The following is a 26,024-nucleotide window of genomic DNA, read 5'->3' as shown; positions in this document are numbered from 1 at the left end:
TCACATCAACGCTGCATCATCATCATCAGCAGAGTAAGAAATAGTGTTGTCATGACACAACACCAACTTAAACTATCTAAATATTCAGTACTACTAGTATATGAGGAGGGAAACCGTTGAGTAATGACCGCATTTTAACAGATTCTGCGCAGGTGTTTGCTACTGGCACTGGCATCAGTTTTTTTTTTTTTTTTTTTACCAGCAAAATATGATTCAAAAGAAGACATGTTGGACCTGTTTGAGGTTTTTAACTCCTGTAGTCGAGCGTTAGGAGCCAGATCGCATTAATGTCAATGTTAGTCACCCTGTTAACTAATAAATAAATTAATAAATCAGTGGAGAAACACGATCAAACAGAACATAACAGTCTGTACAGAGCACGAGGGCTTGTCTGATTCATAGGCTTAACCCAGCTGACACTTATGGAAGTGACCTGTTAGGCCGTGATTAGACAGACAGGCAAGTGTGCTGGCTTGAGAGCTGTGTTAAAAAAAAAAACACAAGATCATCCGGAAACAAAGTTGAACTCGTCTTGCAATGCAACATAACGCAATGCAGTGTAACACAACGCAACACAATGTCATCCAAACACACGCAAAGTACAAGCAAGTGCACATTCCTGGTAGAGTATTGTAATGTTAAAAGTCCGCTGTTTGCCTCAACACCATTGTAATGTGATAACTTTCCAGAGTTGGAAAATCCCTCTTCATCGTCTCATAGTCTTATAAAGTGCTCTGAAGTACCTGTCACTCTGCTTCTGTTCTTTACATCCATCATTAAAAAACCAAAAGAGGGAGTATCCTTTGGAAGACTGGTGTTCATCCCCTCAGCAGAGTTTCACAGACTTTGAGAAATGGAGCATTGCAGCTGTTTTTCAGGCCTGTGGCGGCCCAACACCTGACTAAGACATTTAATGCTTATTTGTCTTCTAACTTGTCTCCCATCTGTAGCTTCCGTCTGTTGGTGATCTGTAGTTTCAGCGTGCATATTGTAAAATAATTACTGAGCAGTACTTTCTCATCCGTTTGTCGTAGTGTTGATGTTTGGTTGTCATGATAACACTTGTCAGAGAAACATCTTGTTTGTGTCCCTCATCATCATCTATCCTGGTACCTCCCACTCTCTCTTTTTTTTTTCTTCTTAAATCCCAGTTCAGCAGAGGTTAATGCTGTTAGCCACGCACAGCTGCGAGAGGCCGCGGCCTCTTCGATGCTTAGATGGCTGCTGATCACTTCGGGGGCCTGATGACTGCAAAGTCTGGGAATCTGTTGGATGGTGCGGGGAAGTCTGACTTCGGATGATTGGTGTTAATGTCGTAGCGAGGCAACTGGTCTACCTGGTAGCATCTCTGCACGGACTGATGTGCATGAGGAATTCATCATGGCCTCATGATGTTTACCTGATGTCCGTGAAAGCTGAAGTCGTGGCTTTTAACATAGAAAGCTCACTGCGGAGTTAGATACATTTATAAGAAGTATCACCCCACCGATGTTATTTGGTGCAATAGAGCCATACAAATACGTACCAGAAAATAACAGTCACTGACTCCGGATTGAGCTCTGAGACGCCACTGGCTGAAAAAACTGTCATTACAGCAGATTTCTCATTATCTGTACGTACACGTGCATCGACACAAAATAAAACACAAAATGACAAATAATACAGTAAATTATATTGGAAATGAGGCTCCCATGAATAGTCAAGTGGGCCAGTAGTCGGGCTTTAGTGCAGGCAATTACCAAATCCGTTATAAATTTTAACAGACTATTCTTTTCATCAACATCATTAAAACCCTAATTTACAATGGACAGCAGGGAAGGGTGATCTCTAATGCCATTAGTGAAGGCAACAGCTTCACTTTTGATAGCTCCTGCTTTGAAAAATGGACAGCCCTACTCTAATGGGGTTTTAGTATATTCATCAACACAGATTTTTTTCCTCCGCACACCCTAATGTACAAAGCTCTTACACACTGTTTTTAACAAATTATTTGATAAAAGATTCAGCTGAAGAACTCATTTTTTTTTCATGACCCAGGATAGTTCTGTGTGAACGTGAGCTTAGAAAAAAAAATCGTTAAACCCAAAGTCGGAAAGACACAGCCGTAAAACTGAGCCTCTAATTTCATCAAAATAAGTTGAATGACTTTGTTTTGCATTAATTTAATCAGTTCTGAACCAGAAAATGCAGTTTTCTCTGACAAGTTATTCTCTGTGAATCGGCACCAAACTTATAATATTCAGTGTCGGTTGAAATCTTTGGAGCATCGGTACATTTAACCAGTTAAATTAGAAAGAAATACACATCCACATTTCCTGCTCTCTGTGTCAGACCACTGATAAACACTGATATAGTGCTTTTAAGTACAATACATTGCCGGCTAGAAACCACTTATCATTGCAGAGTTGCAAAAAATATCACCATATGTGATCTGACCCTGGACTTTATGAGTGTAGCTTGTATGCGAAATATATAAAGATGATGCAAAAAATGAGAGGATTTCTTTCTTTTGCTCTTGGTTGATTTTTTTTTTTTAAAGTCTCAGTGGTAAAAACCTCTTTTTCACATGATTATCTTTTTCTCCACATTCAGTGGAGAAATTTTCTTTCAGCAAAGGCAACAACTGTTTTTCTCTTAGATCAATTAGATCAATGCTCGCTGGCCAAAAGACCGGGATGTGCACTGGGATGCACAGACACACAGGCACACACACACACACACACACACACACACGCTTAATTGATTGAAGCATAATAGTCAATCACTTATTGAACTCGACAAATTTCTCACCCTTTGCATAAAGAGTAGCACACACACATGCACACACGCACGACTCTCACCCCTGCCAGACCTTTAAACAATAGAGCAGCTCCTTTGGCTCCTTAATGGAAATTGCCATTTCAAAGCCTTCAGAGAGAGATGTTAACCTTGTGCGATACTTGTGGCATTAAAAATGGATCAAAGCAGCTGAGCTTTGATGTCGACAGAAGATTTTATTTGGGTCGTGGCAGCAGAGCAGACTGCCGGGCTGACTCCCCGCCGCCCTCTGCTGGGGGAGTTTGGCACTTCATTCACGGCCTCAACCTGTGATGTTGTGGTGTTATGTTGTAATTGTCTGCAGTCTCTGAAGTTCCCACTGGCTGAGACAAAACGGATGGATGATAAAGACACAGTTGTGGATGAAAGTGAAAAGAAAGGTAGACAAAAGAGAGGCAACAAATAAGACAGCAGCTGTTTCCTTTTTTCTTTTTCAATCAGTCCATCAATCAAGTTTTATTATGCAACGTGAGAGCTGATGACTGTCTGGGGGTATCGAGTCTGGAAGGAGCAGAGAGAGGGGAGGGCACTCCTGGGTGGGTGGGGTGTTGCTGAAGACCGGGGGTGGGGGGGTGAACTCTTGACCCTCAGCGGGCAGCCTGAAAACTCGGCTCCCCTCATATAAGAGTCTCCCCCATTGAGCTTCAGCTTAGGTCTGGGAATGAACACTCTGTCCGAAGAGATAAATGACTTTGGGAGTGAAGCAAGATCACCTACCTGAGTGAGTGTGTGTGTGTGTGTGTGTGTGTGTGTGTGTGTGTGAGTGAGTGTGAGAGAGAGAGAGTGCAGTGTAGTGTTGTGTGAGCTTATAGACTGAAAACAGAGACAAGAAAAGACAGAAGGAGCCATTTTTCTGTGTGTATGTGCTAGTTTCTATCAGACAGTAAAGCCAATTGTGTGTGCATTCATTGCAATTCCTCTGTGGATGCAGCCACTGTGTGCATCACCATTGGTGCGTATGTGTGTGTGAGTGTGTGTGTGCACCCTTGTGTAAAGCGCGGGGAGGGTTGGGGGGGAGTTGAACGGCAAAGATGGAGATGGAGACACAGATAGAGAGAGTGGAAAAAAAAAAAACATAAATAATTGATGATGGATATACCGCCTTGCATCTGCCGCCTGCTGCCATTGAGTTTGTTCAAAGTAGATATCGATGCAGGGTCTTGCTAAAACACAGCGTAACCGCCCCTCTATTCTGACCTCATTATCTCATTAGAGGAGCAGTAATGCATTGCTTTTAAAAAGGGCAAAAAATTACATGCTGCGAAACAGATAAATAGAAATGCCTCCGCCTCAGATCATTTGCCAGATCTGCTGAATATTCATTTTTGCCATATTATTTAGCACAAGGGGGGGGGGGGGGGGGAACCTCTTATTACTTGTCATGAAAGTAAGTCAGAAAAAAAACAACATCCAAATGGGATTGTTAATTAATTGAATATTGGCTTGTTATGTGGAATGCGTATGGAGTTTCTCTCTGGCTTATCTCTGCTCATATCGGTCAAAAACAAGCGAGTCAGGCTGTTTGAAGAGACTCGGTACATGATTGACTTTAATGTTTTTAAGTTTTGCTCTCTTCCTCCCTCCTCATGCCTGTTTTCTCTCAGTCTGCCTCATTAAATCTTTGTGGAAATTCTCCAGCTCTTGTGGAAGAGACTTTCTTTTGATTAGTCTATAAACAAATGGAGGAGTTGGTTGACATCTCCCAAGACCGTGGCCCTCTTTTGTTTTGCTGCCGCACTGTTGCTGCCCCCCCCCCCCCCCCCCCACTCTGACAGGACTCAAGTACTACTCCTCAAAGCCTTTATTCTCATTCGTTTTTTTTTTTTTTTTCCCTGTTCTCTCACCCAACTCCAACCCCTCCTCCCCTCTGCCTTTGTCAAAGACGGCCCCTCATCCACTCCCCCCACCCCTCTCTCTCTCTCTCTCTCTCTCTCTCTCTCTCTCTCTCTCTCTCTCTCTCTCTCTCTCTCTCTCGCGCAATATCTGTCTCACTCTCTCATTATGCGCTCATCCGTTCCGCTGGCTGAGAGCTGAGAGAGGCGCGCTCAGGAGAAGAGTGTTTGGGAAACCGGCAACACGCTGCTGCTGCTGGTGCTGCTGCTGCTTTTTTTTTCTTCCTCCCACTCCCCCCTCCCCGCCCCCCGTCTCCTCAAGAAAAACAAGAAAGGTGGACCGAAGTGTCAGGAGCTGCTTTTCCTTTTTGCCAGCACTCCTCCTCCTCCCTCTCGTTTACGTCCCCTCTCTCTCTGTATTGCCGTGTCTGCTCGCTGACTTCTCTCATTGACACACTCCTCCTTGCTTCAGCTGGCTGACTGAGTGCGCTGACACTGGGACCACTACCTGCTGCCTGGGGATTAAGCGCGCTATGAATACCCGGAGCCTAATTTGTTGTTTTGGCTGCCAGTGAATATTGGATCCCCGCGGAGCAGAAGCTGGAGCATAAATCCTTGTGACCAGGACGCAGGGAGCGCCTCTGGACTGAGACAACCAGAGACAATGAAGAAGGGACTGGATGCTTGAGGAAGCGTATAAAAGAGAGACGACAAACCGAGAGAGAGAGAAAAGACTGCACAAGTTCTTTACTGAAAGAAGAAGCGGAATCAACCTAAGTCTTACGAGGATCAGGACCCAATAAGAACCTTTTCCTCTCATTATGTGGTTGGGATTCTCTGTCACGGTGCTGACATGAGGGAAGAAAGCCCAACAAATCTCCGCCTCGAGCTTCTCGGTTGATTTCTGATCACACACAGGTTTTTCTCCTTTTTCTTTCTACGAGTTTATTCATTCAGACTGTCTCTGTGTTTTGCTACTCATCCGTCGCTGCGTGGGGGAGAAGACGTCTCCGCGCTGGCAGGTCCAGCGGGGGGGATTGTGATCGTCCTCCTCTTCCAACTTTTTCCCCCCTCTCCGCCACTTCCACTGACCTGTTTGCAGTTGCTCACAGCGGCGTTGGGGGGTTTGCAGTTGCTCACCCTCTCGATGAGACTGGCCAGGAATAAAGATTATTGAACCGAGGAGGTGTGGCAGGCACGCTGGAGAGAAGGGGAGGAAAAAATAAACCATCTCCGTGATCCCAGGAGCATATGGTTTAGTGAGAGGCAGCCAGCTGCTTTCCAGCCGCCCGGCTAATCGCGCTACAGAAGATTCGAGTTGCTCCGGTGACAGTGTCAGGTTTGGGTTGCTCTTGCGTGCCGTGGTCGTATATCTCTTCACCCTGACAAGCTCCCAGACCTCCTTCGGATACAAAGAAGCAGTTGTATTGACTCAGAGGAGTGCCAGGCAAATCATTGCTCAGGAAAGCAGCAAAGCCATTGTTGCCCCAACAGGCGACATCCACAGAGAAGCTGAAAAAGATGCTCAGCCATCACCTCTTAGGGAAGTACCTGTGACACACGTTGTTGGTGAGCACCAGACCTTGGCTTGTCTTGTAAAGGCTTTTGACAAAGAAAGGAGGGGGTGTCCTCTTGGAGCCGGCTTTGCCAGACCCCCTCCATGTCCATCTAATTACCCGTCAGGGTCACCGGGAAGAAAGGAGAGGATTGCTTCTGTGGATTTACTGTCGTGCTCCTGTGGAAGTTTTCCTTGTGGATATTTGACAATTACAAACACCCACATCCTAATGCCCAAATTTCTGGCTTAGGTGCATCTCACACATACATGCCAAAAGCGCTTTAGCACACATTTACCAACACATTACAACCACCCACTTAAATCCACACACATATTTGCACTGTAAGTATAAACCACTACACACACCAACACACACACACATACTCACACATTGAAAGCCCATTAGTTTGTCTTTTTCCCAGTGGGTACAGCAGAATGGAGGTTGCGTGGACAGGTGGGGGGCTGTAGGAGTTCAACATCTCTGTCCCCCCCCGTCTGTCCTCTTTCCCCAAATGGATGTTATTATCTCTAAAAATGTGTTACTTGGAAACTGCTGAAAGCTTGCTGCTGCGATTCTCTGTCAGGAACAGTCACCGGGTGCCTGCCACGGTGCACAGCTGGAACCACAGCTGAAACACCGACCATTACGGATCTTCTTTTGCTTTTTATTTTTTCCTCATCTTCATCCTCTGCCCTTCTCCCACCGCCATCATTTTTTCCAACGGGTCTTTGGGCACCCCTCGTCGCCCTCCTCGTCCCAACATCTCCTCCACCCTGGAGGGGAGGGGGTCATTGGAGTGGAGCATGAGCGGGTGCCACTATCCCTCGCCGCCGCCGCCGGAGCGGGACCGCAGGTACCAGCACAAGGTGTCCTTGGTGGTGCGCTACTTCATGATCCCTTGTAACATCTGTCTGATCCTGCTGGCCACATCCACCCTGGGCTTCGCTGTGCTCCTGTTCCTCAACAACTGTACGTTGGTTCAAATGAAACACCCAACTTTGCTGTTGTACTCTACTGTATTGGTCTCTACTGCATTTTCATGTACGGGTCACTGTTTGTCAGTGCAATTCTCAGCACAAACCGCCGCCGTTTAGTCAGAATATATCTGGAGAGAAATGGTTTTGCATTGAGCATACTACATGTAGCTTTTGCATTACGTGCCCTTGTAGAAACGAGCTCACCTTAGCTCTCATAACAGCCTTATCTGCACTTGAGTAGGGACATCAAGACAGCTAAAGTCACGCCCCCCCCCCTGCTTGATTGTGTGTCTGCAGGCTTTCACAACTGCTTCATATCTCCTCTCCGAAGCCTTGGCATTTACTTTGAACTGCGGGATGAAGTATTAAATGGTGATTAAATGCCTTTGGAGGATGAGAAAATGTCTTTTGGCCTGAAAAGCCTCAACCCCTCCTGTCATCTGCTCCCGCTGCATAATTCTTGTCCCACTGTCTTTTGAAAGTACAGTGGCCCATTAAGAGGCAGAGGCGTAATGTTTGCGAGGCAGTCAAAGAGTTTTCCTGTGAGCGTCTCTGACAAGAGAGGTAATTCCTTTAGTAAGTCATTGAGCCCATCGTTGTTGTCATTTGAAAATGTAGACTGGTGCTAGTGCAATACCCGAGTTCCAACTTCTCAGCACCGGAGCAAAGAATTCAACTTTTGATCTTTGCCAGTTTTTGATGCTCAATTCCAGGGACACATTTCAAATGGTGCCTAAAAAAGCACTGCGATCTGACTCCCAGCCTCACACCTGACAGCTTGAGCTTTAAAGGGCCAACTGTTTGCCTTCAAAACCACAACTGAAATAGATATTCGCACACAACCTCGGTGCTCCCCTCTACCCTGTATTTACCAGCTTGTGTGAACGCTGACTCTTGCAGCCTCCTCAATCTCTCACAGACTCAGATGAGTCTTATTTCTGAGTGCCTTGTAAGTTTAGACTGTGTTAAAGGTGAAATTAGTCTCAACTCACCAAAGTGGCCTATTATTTATGCAAGGCTCATGCCGCATAATCACTTGCAAATTGTAAAGAGTAAGTAAATAAGTTAAATCGGCACCGTGTTAACAGTTGTTTTCGTGCTGCCACATTCAAGCTGAAGTGGTGTTTGAGCAACACTTTAAAGGGAGAGACTCTGTTAATACTCTTCAGCCATGGTTGTTCTTCCATGTCAGCACTTTTTCTCTTCGTCTGTTATCAGGCTGTTGACTTGTGCGAGGCAGAGTCCCTGTATCCTGGTGGCTGCCACTGCATTAGATGCCCTCTTTTGCATTTCCCAGAGTGTCCACTTCTTTTCCAGCTCTGTGTCTTTCCGTCCCGTTTGTCAGTCTTTCATTCTCGTTGTAATTGGTGGATGTGGGTGACCAGGAGGAGGAGGACGGTTCATTTGTAACCTCCCGGTGTTACTGAATCAATTTCTGCCAGACAGATTCTATTAGATTTAATACAAACTGGGTTAAAGCGGGCCAATCTTCTACCTCTCAGATGACCGAGAGAAGAGAAATGTGCCCTGCTGAAATTGATGAGGTAAAAGGGACTCTGTTACACTGCCAAGAGCCCTCCGTGTGGCCGCAAGGACAGCTGGATGCCACAGTGATAGTGCTAGTAGTGGTGACGTGGGGTGCATGTGTGTGTTTGGTGGGAGGAGGGGTGTTAGAAGAGTTGTGCAGCCTCAGATTCTCAATTTCTGTTGTCACCATATGGGGTGAAGCTTATCCACACACACACACACACACAGTTTGTAACACCCCCCCCCCCCGAAACCTTTCCACCTGCCAGCGGAGCCCACACACAGACACGCACTCACTTTATCATTCTGTACAACTATACATCACCCCCCCAACCAAAGGGGGAAGGTAACACGCATACAAAGACGCACACGCACGCTCCTCTTTGTGCACATGGCTAAATGTCACAGTCAGACACGTATTGATTTGCTGAAGATATAGGGTGAATGATGTGCCATGTAGTGACATTCAAACAGGCACAGGAACCCGCGCGGGCTTTTCCGGGTGCAGAGGGAGATGGGAAGGCTGATATGTTTATATACAGACCTTATCTTGTCCTTTCGTTATGGAAATGTGAAGAAATCGTTTAGCGTCGCCTCTCGGCGTCTCGGCTCACTTTGAACGGCACATTCTCTCTCTTTGTATTCCCTGCCTTGTGCGACAGTACGTCTGTATGTGCTCATGTTTGTTTGTGTGTTTTCAGACATGCACACGAATGTCAAGACAGGAAGTACAGTCTCTTTTTGTGTGTGCGCCTGTCTGCTCCTTTACACTTTTAGCAGAACTTCCTCTGTATCTTCCTGATGCCAATCTATGTTCCCTTCGTTTTTTATGTTTTCTTGAACCAGCTTAAACCTCAACACCCCTCCTCCCATCTCTAGCACCAGCCTGGCCTCTCCCCTCTCCTCTTTTCTCTCTCTCTCTCTCTCTCTCTCTCTCTCTTTCACAGACACACACTTTCTCTCTCTTTCTCTCTCCCACAAAGCCCGGCTGTTGACAAGCAATTTTAAGTGAGCCTGAATTTAAAACTCAGTGTCTCGGGATGCCGACGGGTATCGCATAAGTCCTGAGAAAGGCTCCGGCGCAGTGGTTGACAGGGTCCCGGAAAAATGTGTTAGCGGAGTAATTGATGTGATGTGTTTTATCTTCCTCATTATCCCTCACAGTGAAGAGACATCGGAGAGATGGCTGGGTGGCTGCACATCCTTCCTGAATGTGTGTGTTGGTGTGTTTGTTCGCTGCAGGCAGCTCTGACAACTCATCGAGGCTCTGCTTAGTGAGTCAGACAGCCGAGTTGACTGCGAGTGTACAGATGGTTTGGTTGGATTTTGTGCTCGGTACTCCAGTGCCCTGGTAAACTGTGACCAGTGTGCGGCACGATGGCGCAGCACCTTGTTTGTGCGAGGCTGTCCGTTTGGTGACGTTCCCCTGGTAAATGACAAAAAGTCACGCAGAGCTGATGAGGATTTTATTGTGTGAGAAACAGGAAACAGTTAACACCAAATATGTTTCAGGAAGATTCAGGCTGAATGTGTTTTCTGTTCACTCTTCATTCCTCCACTACCATATGTCCGTGATGTCTGTATGCTCCACAATTACCAAGCTGGGAGGATGAAATTAATAGTTAATTAATAGTTGTTTAATCAATTAGCCAATTAACAAATAAATTAATCTGCACATTTTGAATAGGAAATCAATTGCTTTTTTTTTTCTAGTTCCAGTGTCTCGTGTGAGAATTGTTGTTTTTCTCTGCTTTAAATTGTAGATTAAATATCTCAGGTTTCACATTGTTTGTCTGACAATATAAATAATTTGAAGACATCCCCTTAGGCTTTGGGAAATTGCTTTCTCACTATTGTTTTGACATTTTTGCAGCATAAACAATCAACCATATCAAAACATCAACATCAGATTTCATCAACAATAAAAATAAATATAAATAAATGTTAGTCGCAGCCTTAATTCCATTTTTTGTTCACCTCCATTCCATTAACTGTTACTGATCCATTCTCACTGCCTGGTCAAGTTTGACCTAGTTTTTTCTATCGCCAAGTTATCAAACCTGCAGCGGACTCAGGTTGCATGAGATGTTTCCCCCTGATTGTTGCTCCACCCCTCTTGTCATTTGACACCGCAGGTCTCGTTATGCAGTTCCCATAAAACCAACACGCCTTACATCATTGTCTACTGGGTGTTCACTGGGAGAGCAGCATGATGTCATTTGATATATTAAGGGAAAAGAGTTGTGATTTATTCTGCATATGGTTACGGGGGGGGGGGACTGAGTGTTTTTCATCAGTGTACTGAATGTCAGCGCTGTTGTGAAATGTCAAATCCTCTCTTAGTCTTTTTTTTTTTTTATTTTTTAATCCAAAACCAAAAAGCAGACCTCTCCTCCACCTGTGTTCTCGGTTATCATGTGCTGTCATAACATCAGAAGTCACCCTGTGCGGTTTGGGATGAGTAGACCCGAGAAATAATGAATGACAAAACAATGATGATACTGCTATCGCTGAAACGTAGCCCCGCCGATTAGCTGGGCTGCGTCCCTCTGGGGCCCCCGGTCACTGCATTAGAATGTGTTAGATAGAAAAGCCAGACCTGTAGACAGAATGTGTCTCTTTTTTCTTTTCTGTAGCAACTCAATTACTCGGGCCTTACCCCCGGGAAACCTCTGAATCACCCCCAAACTAAAAACCCATTTCTCTGCTTCTTTTTTTATCTCTTTCAGACAAACCTCCTCACTTCACACCGGCGCAGCCTCCTGATGGTAAGTCCTCTGTGGTTTCTCTCTGTTGTCCTTCGCTGACCGATGGTGTTTAGTGGGGTGCCTGCGAATAATGACCTCAGACGGCCATGGCTGCCTTTTGAAGCGTGCGGCCGTCCGTGTGCAGCGCCAGATTTGGCTTCTCCGCTTTTTGTTTCCACACTGTTGGTATGGCAGGCACGTGGCCAGGTCTGCTCAGGGCTTTGATGTGAGAAGGATCTTTTGATGACTTGATTTGATCTGCTCCACACAGCTACTCGGGCTGATGTTCAATACCTGTTACCGCAGCAGCGTTCACATCCTTCTAATAGGATAATATCCATCCCTGTCCCTGAGTGATCTGCATTACTTTAGACCGCTGGGGGTTCGTAGATCAGGGGCTCAGAGCAGCAGCATGACCTCACGCTGTTATCCACATGTTCTTGTCCCATCCAACACATATAAATCGTTGCAGTGGATGCTGCATTGTTTCACTTGTTTTCTGGTCCAGCAACATTAGCTGTTAATTAAAAAAAAAAGTAACAATTTATTTCCAAAACGGTGGATCTCAACAAGCTTTAATTGGAGGAAAACAGCTGGTTTTCAAGCTGCTATCATGAATATTCATCAGAGGCAGCGCAGCGAGGCAGTGTTTGATAGACTTTGGTGTTGTATTTCTTCACTGCACTGACAGAGAGCCAGCGATGGACTCCTACTAGCTTCTAAAGGTGTTGTCTAATCCCGCTTGTGTGCCGGCTACAAAGCCAGAGGTTTTTGGTGGGAGAAAACACAAGGAGAAAATGTTTCTAATGATCCCAGCCGGCCAGCTGATGCCAGAGGACATGCCAGATGACAAAAGGCCACAGTGGGGGCTTGCTGACTCTGTTTCTGATAATTGCTCCACAGGCATGAGGCTTGTTTGTAAAAGCGCTTTACGAAAGATGTCGGCTTTTTAAAAAAACAAAAAAAAAAAGTGTCAAATTAGAGGTGGGTTTATTATGAATGTGATTGTCTGGCAGAGTCGGGACAATAGGCCGTTCACTGTCAATGTGAAATGGCTGTGGCGTTTGGCTTCAGCAAATAATTGCGCTTGATTGGAGCATTTCTCAACTTGGCCTCACCTCAGCACCTGAGGAGCTTGCGAGATTGTGTGTTACTTTCCCCTTTTGTGCCTCATGACAAAACACTGCAGTTTCAATTGCAGCTGGCATGTTTTTTCAGCAGCTATTTGTTTTTGTTTTAATGACAGATGAAATTGACTTGACAAATCATTATTTCTTACGGAGAGGTCTGTATTTCTCTGTTTCTGAAGCAAAATGTTGCCATAAAATTTGCCTCTCCACCAGGAAAATGAGAAACAGTTGCAAGCAGCGAGGCGGCCCATTTCTGTCCTCCATTGAATTTCCCTCTACAAAAGAAATAACGCCCTGCTTATCGATTGAGCCACTCATTTCCCATGTATTAAAGTTTTTGCTGTCTGAGGGGCACAGTTTGTTTCTGCACTAGTCAACCGTTTAAAAGCTGCTGCTAGCCCTTAATTACATTTCCAATAGTTTTGTAGGCTTTCCATCAGCAGCCCTATGCTGTTTTAATATGCCAAGCAAAACAAAAAGCAGAGCCTCCAATCAGTGGGGGTAAGCCTGCCCTGTGGGACGCAGTTTCTCTGGGTCATTCAACGCTGGAGAGATTAGTGAGACAATTAGAGTTGGCCCAAATACGACAGTAGGCCACTTGTTGGAGATGTATGGTTTTAGTAGTGGTGGAGGGGCAATTTAGAAGATGTTGTAGACCAGCGGAGGGCTGATACAGCTCTGCCATTAGTCAAATCTGCTCCAAAGAGCGCTGGGCTTTTTCTACTGAACTTGTCCTCAGTGCCAAGGACGCTCCGCTCTCCAGTACTTAATTACAGGAAATCACAGACAAGATACCAAGGAGTCTGCATTTTTAAACAGCCTAGTTTGTCTCTGAACTGCCGTTGATGAAACGTCCTTATTAGCATGAGGAGATTCTGCAGAAAGTAAAGGAATTTGTTCTGCAAATTAGAGTGAGAGAATCTTGGGACTTGGCTTGGGGGGGGGGGCAGGTTCGGCACAACATAAGCAAAGCTCTTAGATGATATTTATGGTGTGCGCCACCCACAAATGGCTGACGAATCCTCCCCAATGAATGGCCTATAATCACCAGTCAAAAAAAGTGACAAAAGTCACAAAGCAGCCTTTAATTAGGCTCTTTCTTTGAAAGCTCAAAGCTACAGTTGCTTGGCTCAGGCCGCACTCATTATTGCCTGTCGTCTCCTGATAATAAGACAGTTGTTGCGTGTTTGGCTAAAACGAGAAAGCTCAGAGAATTTGCAGCTTGAGGGATTAGTATTGGACTCTGGAAGAGGGGTCGACTATGAGAAATGCTTGATGAATGAAGCTCTCTGCCCCCCAGTTGTCAGTGTCCATATCCAGTGAAAACACTGTTTGTCCACTGTTTAGGGACAAAGGAAGGAGGCTGTAGTCATATCAGATACGATTTCTGTCTTTGGAGTCACTTACTGTATTTTAATAGAGGTTTAAGAGGAATTGGTGCTAAACCAGGAATTTATCTTATGGGATTTATAGCAAATCTAGTTGTAGCTGAACAAGGACAAAAAAAAAAAAATAGATTAGTTTCCTTAATTCTGTCTAAAGGTCTTCAGGCTGAGAAGAAAATCAGGTGAAGATGACTCCCTGAAGGTATCCTTCATTTCATCCTATTACAACCTTATGGGAGAAAACACTGGCCAGACAAGATCCAAAATAGGCCAGTGACTCAAAAGAATGAAAATGTAATGGAAGAGCGGCGCCGCAGACAGTTCAGAGGTCTCCTGTGACTGTAGCCGTCTGAAGCACAACCTGCCTGGCAGGAGCCCATTCGCCGCGAATCCTTCAATTTCGCGTTTGTCACTGACAGCGTTCCCCAGTGGACGCTCCTCACTGCCAGACAACATAAACTCCTGGACTGAAATGTGATTTGATCTAAGATGGTGGGACACCTGAAAAAAGTGCTAGCGGGCTCACTTACACTTTGAGAACACTAGCACTTCCTAAAGAATTGACATAACTCTTTGTCAGCTCTGGGAGAATACAATTACTAAGCGCTCCAAACCCATTACCCCCTTAGATGGGGGGGGGAACACACACACACACACACACACAGACACACACACATACACATACACATACGCACAGGACGCTTGTGTAATTTATTCTGCCGGAGCCTTTCCCTGTGTTCTTGACAGTAAGCCTGACTCTGAGAGAGGCAGAATTAATTATGACTCCTCGGCCTATCTTAATTAAATCTTTTCACATCATAGATTTCACACAACAGAGGCAAAATATCTACCTCATCTTTTAGCCGGGGCGGGGGTACTGCCTGAGAATGTCTCACATCAAGATATCAAAGGTACACTGTAAAGTTGCCTCTCCAGGATTACGATTTCACAGAAGAGTTGTCATGTCCGGCTTTTAACAGAGAGCAGCTTGTTATCCCGCTATTGTGGAGGCTGGTGGTGGTGGTGGTGGGGGGGGTCAGGGGGGGCAGAGCAGGCACCAGGCAGCCTTGACTTTATCAACGCAAAGTTTGTTGCCCTTTTAAAGTACACAGAGCTTTCGAAATTGTACAGCTGAACTCTGTATCCTCACCTTGGTTCAGCCTGTCTCATCTTGAGTCTGTGGACTCAGCAGATGCTTTTGTGAAGAAGGCAGTAAGTAGTGTTTTTTTTTTTTTTTTTTCATAAACGAAGGTCAAAGGCAAAGGCGAAGAAATTAGCAAAGTCCCATCAACCCCCCGCATCTCACCATCCGTCTTTGACAGCGTCCCCACTCAGGCGTGGCTCATCTGACCTCAGCTCACCCGGTATCGATCTGCCAAGACAGGTTAGAAAAAAGTCGCCCAAAGAGACAAAAACAAAAATATTAGCCAGAGAGGAGAGACCTGAGTGGGTCGGAGCTGTAAAGTGCAGCGCTATTTGCTTTTGATTCCCTATGACACAAAGTAATTGTTGACACAGTTAGCGATGCAGGTTTGCTTTGAGATGCCCCCCCCCCCACCACCACCACCACCACCACCACCACCACCCCTGGCTGTGAAGCGACCCCCGCGGACTGTTGATGCGGGTTATTCCAGGACCGTGTGAGTATCAGCGGCTCTTTGATGTGGACGCTGAGATATCTGTGGCTGTGATCAGGAAGCTGTCAGCCAGCAAACCCCGATAGCCACGTCTGATTTCTTGGCGTTAGGTCTCTGTTTTTTTTATTTTATTTTATTTTATTTTTTTTATAGAAGCCGTACAGAGGTGTGATCGCCATCGCCATAGCTTCAGTCGGCTTTTTTTTAAATGTCCACCTGTTTTCAGATAAGTGTTTAAAAAAAAAGCCATCATGCAAATCGATAAATTTTTCAACGTGTGGTTTTTAGCACAGCCTTTGACTCCTATTTCACTCATGAATATACAATAGTACCTCCACAGTGATGAAAGCTTCCTGTGATGGCAGCTCCAGGGTTGGTAACTTTTTATTTTGCCTCGTTAGTCTCACAGTAAAAATCATCCAAACTTTGAACGACTGATTTCCCTCTCCCTCACGGCAGAGTGAGAGATTTGAAAAAACAAACAAAACAAACAAACAATAAAATAGAAAATGAAACAAATATTGAGAATGCTGACTCTGTGGAAGGAAATGGAAGGAATGAGTTTATCAGGATAAACAGAACCTCCCCTCCAACAGTATGAATCCATGGGAGCTAATTAATAGTTTCTAGCTGCTTATCGAAGCCCTTATCGCTCAGCATGACTGTGCAGTGGGACGGTTGAAAGCGCACCCCATCTCAGCTCTTTGTCATGTGTTGGACGTAATTAGCATGCAGATTGGCCTAATGTCGCTTTAAATCAGCTCTCTTATGTTCTTCGCATGTTGATGGCGACGGCAGCCGTGTGGCTCATTCCTTCTCATTAACACAGCAGCAAGTTATTTTTAAAATGGGGACTCGTCATTCCACTTTAAGCCGTGATGGGCAGGCTCTAATTTAATTGTTGGGTGGCGATGTCAGAAAATAACCACACTGGGAAATGTAACCAGTGCGTCAAATTTCATTGTCAGGTTATTAATTGGAGGAAAATAAGTGGCTTGCCGTGTCAATGTGTTGCCGAACAATATTGCGCTGTGATATCCTGCTATTAGCTGAGTCCTGCATCACAGTCAGTGTTTTCCTTATTAAGAAGAAGCTGAAGTTAATGGAGCATTTTGGTCTGTGCCGACAGTATCCAGACTGTTCACACGGGTTCTGTATGTGTCTTAGTTTTCTGCAGAGAAGCAGAAGGTTTCTATGAGAGTCAGGCATCTGCAGTTCAGTGCTCTTTTGGCCTCTCTCGTTCTGTCAGACACACACGCACACACACACACACACACACACACACACACACACACACACACACACTCTCTCTCTCTCTCTCTCTCTTGAACATTTCACCCCTCGCTTCTTGTTTTTCTTCACTCAGCCAGAAACATTGTTTACAGATTGCAGTTGAACCTCAGGATGTGTGCATGAACACACATACACACATTCAGCACACACACGTTACAGAGCCCCTAACATCAGATTTTACAGTTTGTATCAACCTTTCTCCATGTCTCTCTGTGTGTGTGTGTGTGTGTGTGTGTGTGTGTGTGTGTGTGTGTGTGTGTGTGTGTGTGTGTGTGTGTGTTATGGGAATGTCAGTGTGTTTATGTGTTTTTTGTTCCTGTGTGTATGTGTGTGTTCCAGCTGAGAATGTGTGATGAATTTGTTGTCTGGTGTGTGTGTGTGTGTGTGTGTGTGTGTGTGAGAGTGTGTGTGTGTCCCTTGGAGCCTCACACAGGGCACTGAACTATCTATTCTGTACCTCCCACCCTCAACCTGACCCCAACACACACATTCACACACGGGTTGCCTCTTTTAAATTCTCAAGTTTCAAGTGATGATATTGATTGTTTTCCACACCAGCGCATTTATTGGAGGTTGTCATGGCAACCAGATGTGCAACCGGTTGTGGACCAATCCAGTGACGTCACAGTAGAGCCCCATGCTCTCATCCTGGTAAACATTTTATTCCTAATTCACTGCTTGTACGGTGACACCGTCTGCAGCAAGCAGGAAAAAACGCCACCCGCTGTTAACAAGCACACACACACACGCACACACACATGCAAACACACACGCACACACACGCACACACGGTGGGTAGCTCTTCTGGACCTGACGTCAACCAGAATCTGTGTGTGTGTGTTGAATATATGTGTGACGCTCCACTGGACACAATTACAACACACTGACACATGGTGCAGCAGCATGTCAGTGACACCATTTACACCCTGCTAGTTTTGTTCACAATACGGGAACATGGAAGACGCAGAGACGCGTGCACACACCAAACACGCGCACACACGCACGCACACACCAGTCAGAAAAGGGGATTTGTGCCGTGGGTTGTGTGTCTGTGTAGCATACCGATCGCTGCCCTGTCACTGAGCTTTAATAAGATTTATGCTCGCACAGAGTGAGACGGAGGGCAGCAGCTATTGAGACAAAGAGAGAAACAAAGAGGAAAAGACTGTAAATCAGTATGATTTGAATGTTTCTGCTCAGCCTTCTCCCTCAGCGTGAAGAAACTCACAGAGATGCAGATAATATACTGTATATATTACGTATCGTAGCCCGAGGAGTGAAGGGAGACAATATATTATATGCTTCAGTGTGACACAGTGCAAGCCAGGGACATCGTGGAGGGTAAAGTTTATCTACTTGTCAAAGTCTAAAATACCATTTATGCTTGTTGCTATAGGGCATTTCTGCAGTTTGTACTCTATCTGTAAGTTGTAGAATTGCTGATTTAGCCCTCCGGTGGTCAGTGGGTTGCTTATGTGTGCAAAGAAAACGTACTGACTTTTGACTGTTTCATGGAGCTGACCCCACAAGACAGACGAAAACCCTCCTCAGATGTGCACTTCGCTCCGTAAATGTTATTTTACATATCTGCCTCATTTTCTGAATTAGACCCCGAGTCACTTTACCATAACAGTTCTTCACAATCTGCCCATTCAGGCCCTTTTAACTTTCCGCAGGCTGAATACAAAGCCCCACTTTCTTGAGGTACAAGGTTATGTCTATGGAAATGAATGAATACATACACCTAGTGTGAGAGAGCGACGCAATAAATGTCATATTTAATGATACAATTGTAAGTTGTAGATGATCCATCTGGATCTCTTATCGGAGTTTATTTTCTTTCGATTTCTTCCGTCTAAAAATGCATTTCATGTACACCAACGAGAAAAACTAAGTTCATCAGACCATCAGCTAAGTTGCATTAAAGTTTCAGCTGCAACCCGGTTGACCTCTGTGTTCTGTATAGACTGTAAAAATCCAATGGTCTTGTCTCATAGATGCTGAAATATGGAGATTTATACGCATGTGATTGTTTACACCACTTGGGCGTCTGCGCTCATGAGTGTGTTTCCACATGTGTGCAGCGGCCGTGCTTGTAAGTGCATTAAGGACACAGAGCCATACATTTTGGGTGACCTTTGCAGATGAGAAAATTTATTTCACACAAACCCTTGTGACCACACTGATACGGAAAATATAATTTGGGCTTAAGTAGTCAGCATTCAGGCCATGGAGATAACCAGCCATTCAATTAAAAAAAAAATAAAATTCAGCACTGGGGCTGAGAACTTCCTTCGTCCCTGTCTGTCTCTCCGTCTGTCTCTCCGTCTGTCTCTCCGTCTGTCTCTCTGTCTGTCTCTCTGTCTGCCTGCGAAGAGCTACATGATGAATTTTGTGCACTGGGGCTTTGTGTGAGTACATTGTTTTGTTCACTTCCTTTGCATTTAACTCATCATTATATTACATCACCCTCCGTTTTTTTTAAGCCGTACACCTCCGAGAGTGTGTGCGTACAAGAGAACAAATAAAGCGTGTGCTTAGTATTCCGACAACCTCGCACGTCTGCCTGCTCGCTGATTTCCATAATGAGAAAGAGAGAGAGAGAGAGGGAGAGAGAAGGAGAGGGACAAAGAGAGAAATTGAAATAGAGTAAAGAATTGAGGACAATTTGGCCAATTTAACTGTTTATTATTCATTTTTTTATTTTTGAACAAAAGAGGGGAAGTTATTGTGTCGTGTCGCACGCAGCAGATGAACATACAATCCTGGTCACAGTTATTGGCACCCCCATGAATTTCAAGTACATATTTCAGAATATCTTTAGGAATGCATGCAAATGAATCAATTTTGTTTCATCAGAATATTTGAATAAAATGTCCAAGGTCACTGAACAAAAGAAAAATTTGCACAGTAGTGAAATAATACAAACCCCCGGGACACAGTTACCGGCACCCTTCGCTGATGTTTGGTTGCAGAACCTTTGGCAGCAGTGACGCCTCTGAATGTTTCCTGTAGCACCTTCTTGCACCTGTCTGCAGGTAGTTTCTGCCCCTCCTCCACCGCTGTGCGTTCAAGCTCTTTTAACATCGCCAGAATCCTTTTTGCAAATGGCAGGTTTCAGCTCTCCCAGTAGTTTTTCAATGGGATGTAGGTCAGGACTCATCGCTGGCCATTTTAAAACACTCCCGTCTTTCTGTTTTCCACCGGTCCTTTGTGCTGCTGGATGTGAGCTCCGGGGTCGTCGTCCTGCTGAAAGACCCGAGACCTTTTGCCTCAGGCCTAGTTTTCTGACGCTGGGTAACACATTTCGCTCTAAAATACCTTGGTAATCTCCTGATTTCATCATTCCTTTGATACATTCAATACCTCCAGTACCAGAGGCAACAAAGCAGCCCCACAGCATGATAGAGCCTCCATCATGTTTTACTGTAGGTAGGATGTTCTTTTTCTTTCATCGCCTATACACCAACTGATGCGCTGCATTCCCAAAGAGCTCTACTGCGGTTTCATCTGTCCACAGAACATAATCCCAGAAAGACTGCGGTTTATCTATCAAAGTTTTTGCAAACGTTAGTCTCGTCTTTTTGTGCCTTTCTTTCAGTAGTGGTGTCCTCCTTGGCTTTCGCCCATGGAGCCCGGCTTGGTTCAGTGTGCAGCATATGGCACGGGCTGAAACCATCACTCCAGATTGCTCCGGGTCGGCCTGAAGCTCTTCAGATTTTCCACAGTGTGCGCGGACCTTCACAGACCTCGCTCATTCAGTTTCTTCTTAGCGCCACATCCTGGAAGCCTCTTAACAGTTTTATATGTGAAGCTTCTTAATAACATTAACAACTACTGAGACAGGGATTTCAGGATCTATGGCGGTTGCCTTGTAGCCTTAGTAGCATTTGCAATAGCATTTCTGATGCTCTCAGACAGCTTGCTTGTTTTTGCTATAGGGAAAATTGGAAACGTTAACGCTAACCCTTTTTATGCAGTAAAATTCAATTCATTGGTTTTATCAGGTCAAGTGAACCCTGAAAATTAACCACAAGTGAATCTTATTTATTTTTAATTTATTGATTTAAATAAAAGGATACCTATAGTTCTGTCCAGCATTCGTTTTATGGTTTCATATAGATTGTCTAAATTCTGTGCTTAAAATTCAGCGGCGCCAATAATTCTGTATGTGCCTTGATGTGTGTAGCTCTTAATGTGTGTGTGTGTGTGTGAATAGTTAAGTTTCCACATTCAGACTGAATAACGAGCACAATAGCAGAAAGTCCTGTGAAAAGAGCCAAATGTTTCCCATAATAATCCAACAGGTAGGCCGCTGTGTGTCTGTATGTTCTCTCAGCCGAGCTTGTTTTTCCACCGGAGTCTCATGCACCCCAGTACACTCTGTAACTCCATAATTAGGGGTTGGTGTCACTGAAGGCAAACACTGTGTGTGAGTGAGTGTGTGAGTGAGTGTGGGACTGTATGTGTATATGTGTGTATATGTGTGTGTATATGTGTGTGTATATGTGTGTGTGTGTGTGTGTGTGTGTGTGTGTGTGTGGAAACGGCTGCATTTACTGGAAGTGGATGTTTGGTCTAACTCGTTGTGAAGGTCGGGGTTACTAGGTTCACATGCAAAAAATCTTTAAAAACTAATTTAGTCTTAAACTCTTGGTGAGTCATTTAGGGGAAGTAATACAGAGTTTTTTAGTGCAATTTCAGTTTTAGAAGGGTAAGGGTGAAAATAAGGGAGTTTTTACAAAAAGTTGCTATTGATTGCATTATGGGAAATGTAGGTTTTTACTCCCAATTTTGACCGATCTTTTTGTTAATCCATCTCCTGTGAGCCCCAAACTTTATGGAGGTGCAGTAATAAATAGCTGGAGTATCGCTTTAAAGAAGAGAAATTGTTTTAAAGACAACACTAGACGACATTTTTTATTTTCTTAGACACATTTGTTGCGCTCCAATGTTTAAAACAGACTCCAGTAAATCTGTTTTAAACTTGTTTGACAGCAGACACTCCCGCATTAGCATAGCTCAGAGTGAGCTGTTTTATGCGTGTCTCATTTGATATATGGGTTGTGTATCGAGTAACTGCAAAGCATTCAAATTCATTCAGTCGTTCACCATGCACACCTGCACTTAACACATGCTGCACACATGTGGCATTTCATTGAGAGTGAGCTCATGTCTCACCCTCTCTCTGAGAGACACACACACACACACACACACACACACACACACACACACACACACACACACACACACACATCTTGTAGGAAACAAGGCATCCAGTGTGAGTCCCTCCACATGTGATGTGTATTAGCTGTGACATTTCCCACTGGTGTCAGACAGCTCTCATCTCCCACAGCTGTCTCCTGTCACTACACTGCAAAACTTCATCGTACAGTAACAAGTCAGCTGTTATTGAGAAAATCTCCTCAGCAGGTTGACACATTTTTCTTTAATTTCAATGTCACATTTTTTTTTTTTTTTTTTTTTTTTGCTAATTTTCCTGAATTATTTGACGGATCGCTCCACCTCCACTTCATCAAGATGTTTGAGCTTGATTCAAGGATGTGATTGTGAGTGGCGGTACTTGAGATTCTTGGTTTTTAGATCATGCCTGATAGGTGGAATCAGCTGTTTAATCAGCTGTGATGGTGGCAGAATTAATGTTTGAGGGGAAAAAATGGTTTTACAGACTCCGTACATTCCTCTTTGTAATCCCTCTGCTATCCATCTCGTCTCTTTATTATACTCCCTCTAAAACCAACGTGCAAACACATTCCACACTAACACAGACTCAACTACAATCCCAAGCCGTGCATTACAGCCCTACAGCTGCTGGAAGAATAACTCGCCGTAGCTCTGGTTCATGGGTTCATGGTTGGTCTGGAAGTGTGTAGGAGGAGGGAAGAGACGGTTAGGTGGACAGCGGTATGTAAAACTGTTGTTTCCAACCTGGGCAGCCCCCGCACAGGGTCATGACATGATTACAGAGTAGGAAATAAAGTTGTTGTTTTGTTTTTTGCTGTAGAAAAACGCATGTTTTAATTCAAGTGTTTTCTTTCCAATCCTTTCACTTTTGAAAGACTTGATAATTTTACCCTTTGTGATGAGTGGTTGCAAGTAAACATGGTTTTGTATTAAGGGTTTAGAAGTAAAAAAAAACAAAAAAAAAAACACACACTGAAAAGAAACAGGAAGAGAAAAGAAACTGAGGTGGAAGTGAACAGGGAGGGAAAGAACAACATGTGGACAAAGAGTAAGAAGAAAGGGAAGGAAATGAAGAAAGAATAAAGGTAGGAAGGGAGGTGTGAGGAAGGCGAGAGCTGGAGGGAAAGAGGTAGAAGGAAGAACTGGAACAGAGCCTCCTCCTCCGTCCTGCACGCTGAGAATATGAAATTATCATTGTTCAGAAATTGACTTGAACTGATATTCGTCTTCGATTTATGTCCTGCTCCCTCCTCATTGTTTTTCTCTCATCCTCCCTCTCCCAGAAAAAATCCCTTCCACTTTGCCCCAGTGCTGAGGGAGTGTCAGCCCGGGGGAAGGACTTTCACTTTTACTGTGTGTGTGTGTGTGTGTGTTCATCACAAGCAGATAGAGAAATTTAATTAAAACAGGTTGGTCAAATTGGTGCCTCTTGTAGTGAACTGCTCACGGCACACTCTTGAATGATCCCACAATGCATCGCTCTATCAGTAGCTCCGGTTTTAATATAAGATCAAAATCGGCTCAATCAGGCCAATAAATCATCGGTTGCCAAGTTGAACAGTTGTCAGTGTGTTTTCAGTCGGACAGTCGGATGCGGCGTGTGGTCAATGTCTTCACGCCCACCACGTGGGGTGGGGTTTAATTCAGAGACTCAAAGCCATGTAACACGCATCAGTCCCCTGAGAGGCAATACATTTCCTCCTCTTCAAAATGAGACTTTTATGTGTGAGCAGAAGCACGAAAGGAAAATAAAAAAATAAAAAAGCGCAATTACCTCAGCGCCATGCTGGGTTCATCTGATGCCATGCTACGATTCAATCATTTTCCCCACCCCCCTGACTAGTTCCATTATAGCTGAGAGGAACAGGGATTGGTTTGGGTGATGATGTGAAGCTCCCTATTTTTGTCTTTCGATCAGATAACGGGAGTTTTTCAGTATTTCTCTACTCCTCGTCTGTCCTGTCTGGAGTGGCTCTGAACCGGAGCTGTTAGAGATGGCAGCCAGGTTCAGCGCTCCTGTTAGACAGCCGCACAGGTCAGGAGCTGCTACAGAGAGGCAGGGCACTGGCAGGGGCAGATGGCAGCCAATGCGCACACACACGCAAACACACGCACACACACACACACAGTTTCTGCTCCTGGGGCAGTGTTAGATTGGTCACAGTAGTCCTCCTGCAAAAGATGAGATATGGTGTTGGAGATAGGAAGTAGCTAGCTTCAGGGACTAAGCACATGGACACACACACATGCTCACATACGGACACACACACGGACACACACACGGACACACACACACACACACACACACACACACGCGGTCATTATTATGCACCAGCACACCCTCTAGCCAATGCAGGTAAACAAACAGGGATTGTTGTTTGTGAAAGGATGCGCCATAAAGCCAACGTAAGTAGGAGATGATATCTTGTCTTTTTTCCTGCTGCTCACTGACCAAATACATTTTTTATGCAAACTCAAACCGGCTCCAAATGGGCTTTTTGCTGTATACACTAGCGCATATGGAGTAAACACTGATACACAGTGAATTATGTTCATCCAGGCCTGTTCAGTGAGAGGTTTGGGGATCCGTGGGTGGATCCCACTGAGTCCCCATGAAGTTAAATTTTGCAAACAGCACATACATATTTAACTTTCTTAGATGCAGCTCTGAGAAAGTTTTTAATTTTTCAAAAGTCACACTCCGCATCATTTTCATATAAACTCATGTCTGCTTTGCTGCTCACGTCTGAAGTTCATTGATGTAACGCAGTGAATTATTCAGTCTGCGTCCGTTCATCAGACGTTTTTACATATGTTCTAAACACTGGGGGAAACATCCTCCGTCGCACAGGAAGTGATGTGTTTTTCATGTAGTTTATTAAGGAACAAAGAGACCAACTGGGTATTTCATACTCAACTCCAACACTAGGTTCTTGCTTCAGCAGTTTTTCTTTAGTAGAAGAGAGTAAAGCCTGAGAAAATTCAACAACAGAAAGTAAAAGGAAAGCCCACATTAGACGTGAAGACACCTCACCGTACAAAAGAGCCAAAGAAATGTTGATATTTAAATGACATCACATATGTACCTGCTGTGATTGCTGCTTCATGAAGTGTCGTTTCTAGCACAGTCTACCGTCTCCACCTGGATTCAGATTTACACACAGCCACTCAAAGGGTTCACAGGAACAATATAACAACATTCAGTCATGAGTTTGTAGTTACTGTGTCAGGCCACACTCTTCTTCTTCTGTTGTGTTTCTGACGAAGGTTTTTTTCCTGTCGTGTTGAATGGATCGTCTAGAGCTACGCTTTGACCGCTACGTTTTAGTTTTGCAACGTTTAGTAGTCGCGCCCACATGTCTCCAAAGATTTCAAGCCCCTAAAACAGAGACTTTTGGAAACACTGCTGGTCCCTTTTTAGTTTAAAAATCTCCAGGGGACAGGCACAAGCCGAGACCTTTGCAAATGATGATGTAGACACACACGATCGCTCCCTGATTGGGTCTTACCAGCCTTGACTACGACATGGATAACGAATCACAAGTGTTACCGACCCATGTGTCTGTGTGAGCAGCTGTTGTGCGGTTAAATTCTTCATTTTTAAAGCTACAGTCGTCTTTGTTGTTCTTTGTTCGTAGAATCTTCTGCAAGTAACCAACTGCAGAAGAGCTGTTGTCGCTGTTAACACCGGTACACGCATGCCCAGTGTATGTGAATGGTCATGTGATATGCATTTTCAGATGTGATAGCATAGACGGAGCTAAAACACTAATTTGATGTGTTGTTGTAATAAAAATATTGACAATTGAAGCTTTAATGATTGTCTCTTTAAACGTGGCAGGAAATAAAACAACTGGAAGAACTTTGCCAGAGCAGTTGGGGCGTTATTTAAAGGTAATTGGTATAAAGGTTTGC

General features: G+C 44.6%; 1 protein-coding gene across 9 annotated transcripts in view; it reads left to right on the top strand.

Annotated features, from left to right (window-relative positions):
- The window catches only part of agrn (agrin), a 248,571-nt gene that overhangs the window by 88,784 nt on the left and 133,763 nt on the right, over positions 1-26,024 (top strand). For 7 of the 9 annotated variants that reach the window (XM_056384775.1, XM_056384776.1, XM_056384773.1 and 4 more), the window contains one exon: positions 11,442-11,480. In XM_056384775.1, the coding sequence (XP_056240750.1) occupies positions 11,442-11,480 (39 nt within the window). Of the gene's footprint in view, positions 1-4,903; positions 7,178-11,441; positions 11,481-26,024 lie in introns of those variants that run through there. The other 2 variants (XM_056384779.1, XM_056384781.1) reach the window with 2 other exon arrangements.

Source organism: Seriola aureovittata, chromosome 9 (assembly GCF_021018895.1).
Source record: "Seriola aureovittata isolate HTS-2021-v1 ecotype China chromosome 9, ASM2101889v1, whole genome shotgun sequence".
NCBI lineage: Eukaryota > Metazoa > Chordata > Actinopteri > Carangiformes > Carangidae > Seriola > Seriola aureovittata.
The sequence above is the reverse complement of the archived record's forward strand: the minus strand, read 5'-3'. Positions and strand labels throughout refer to the sequence as shown.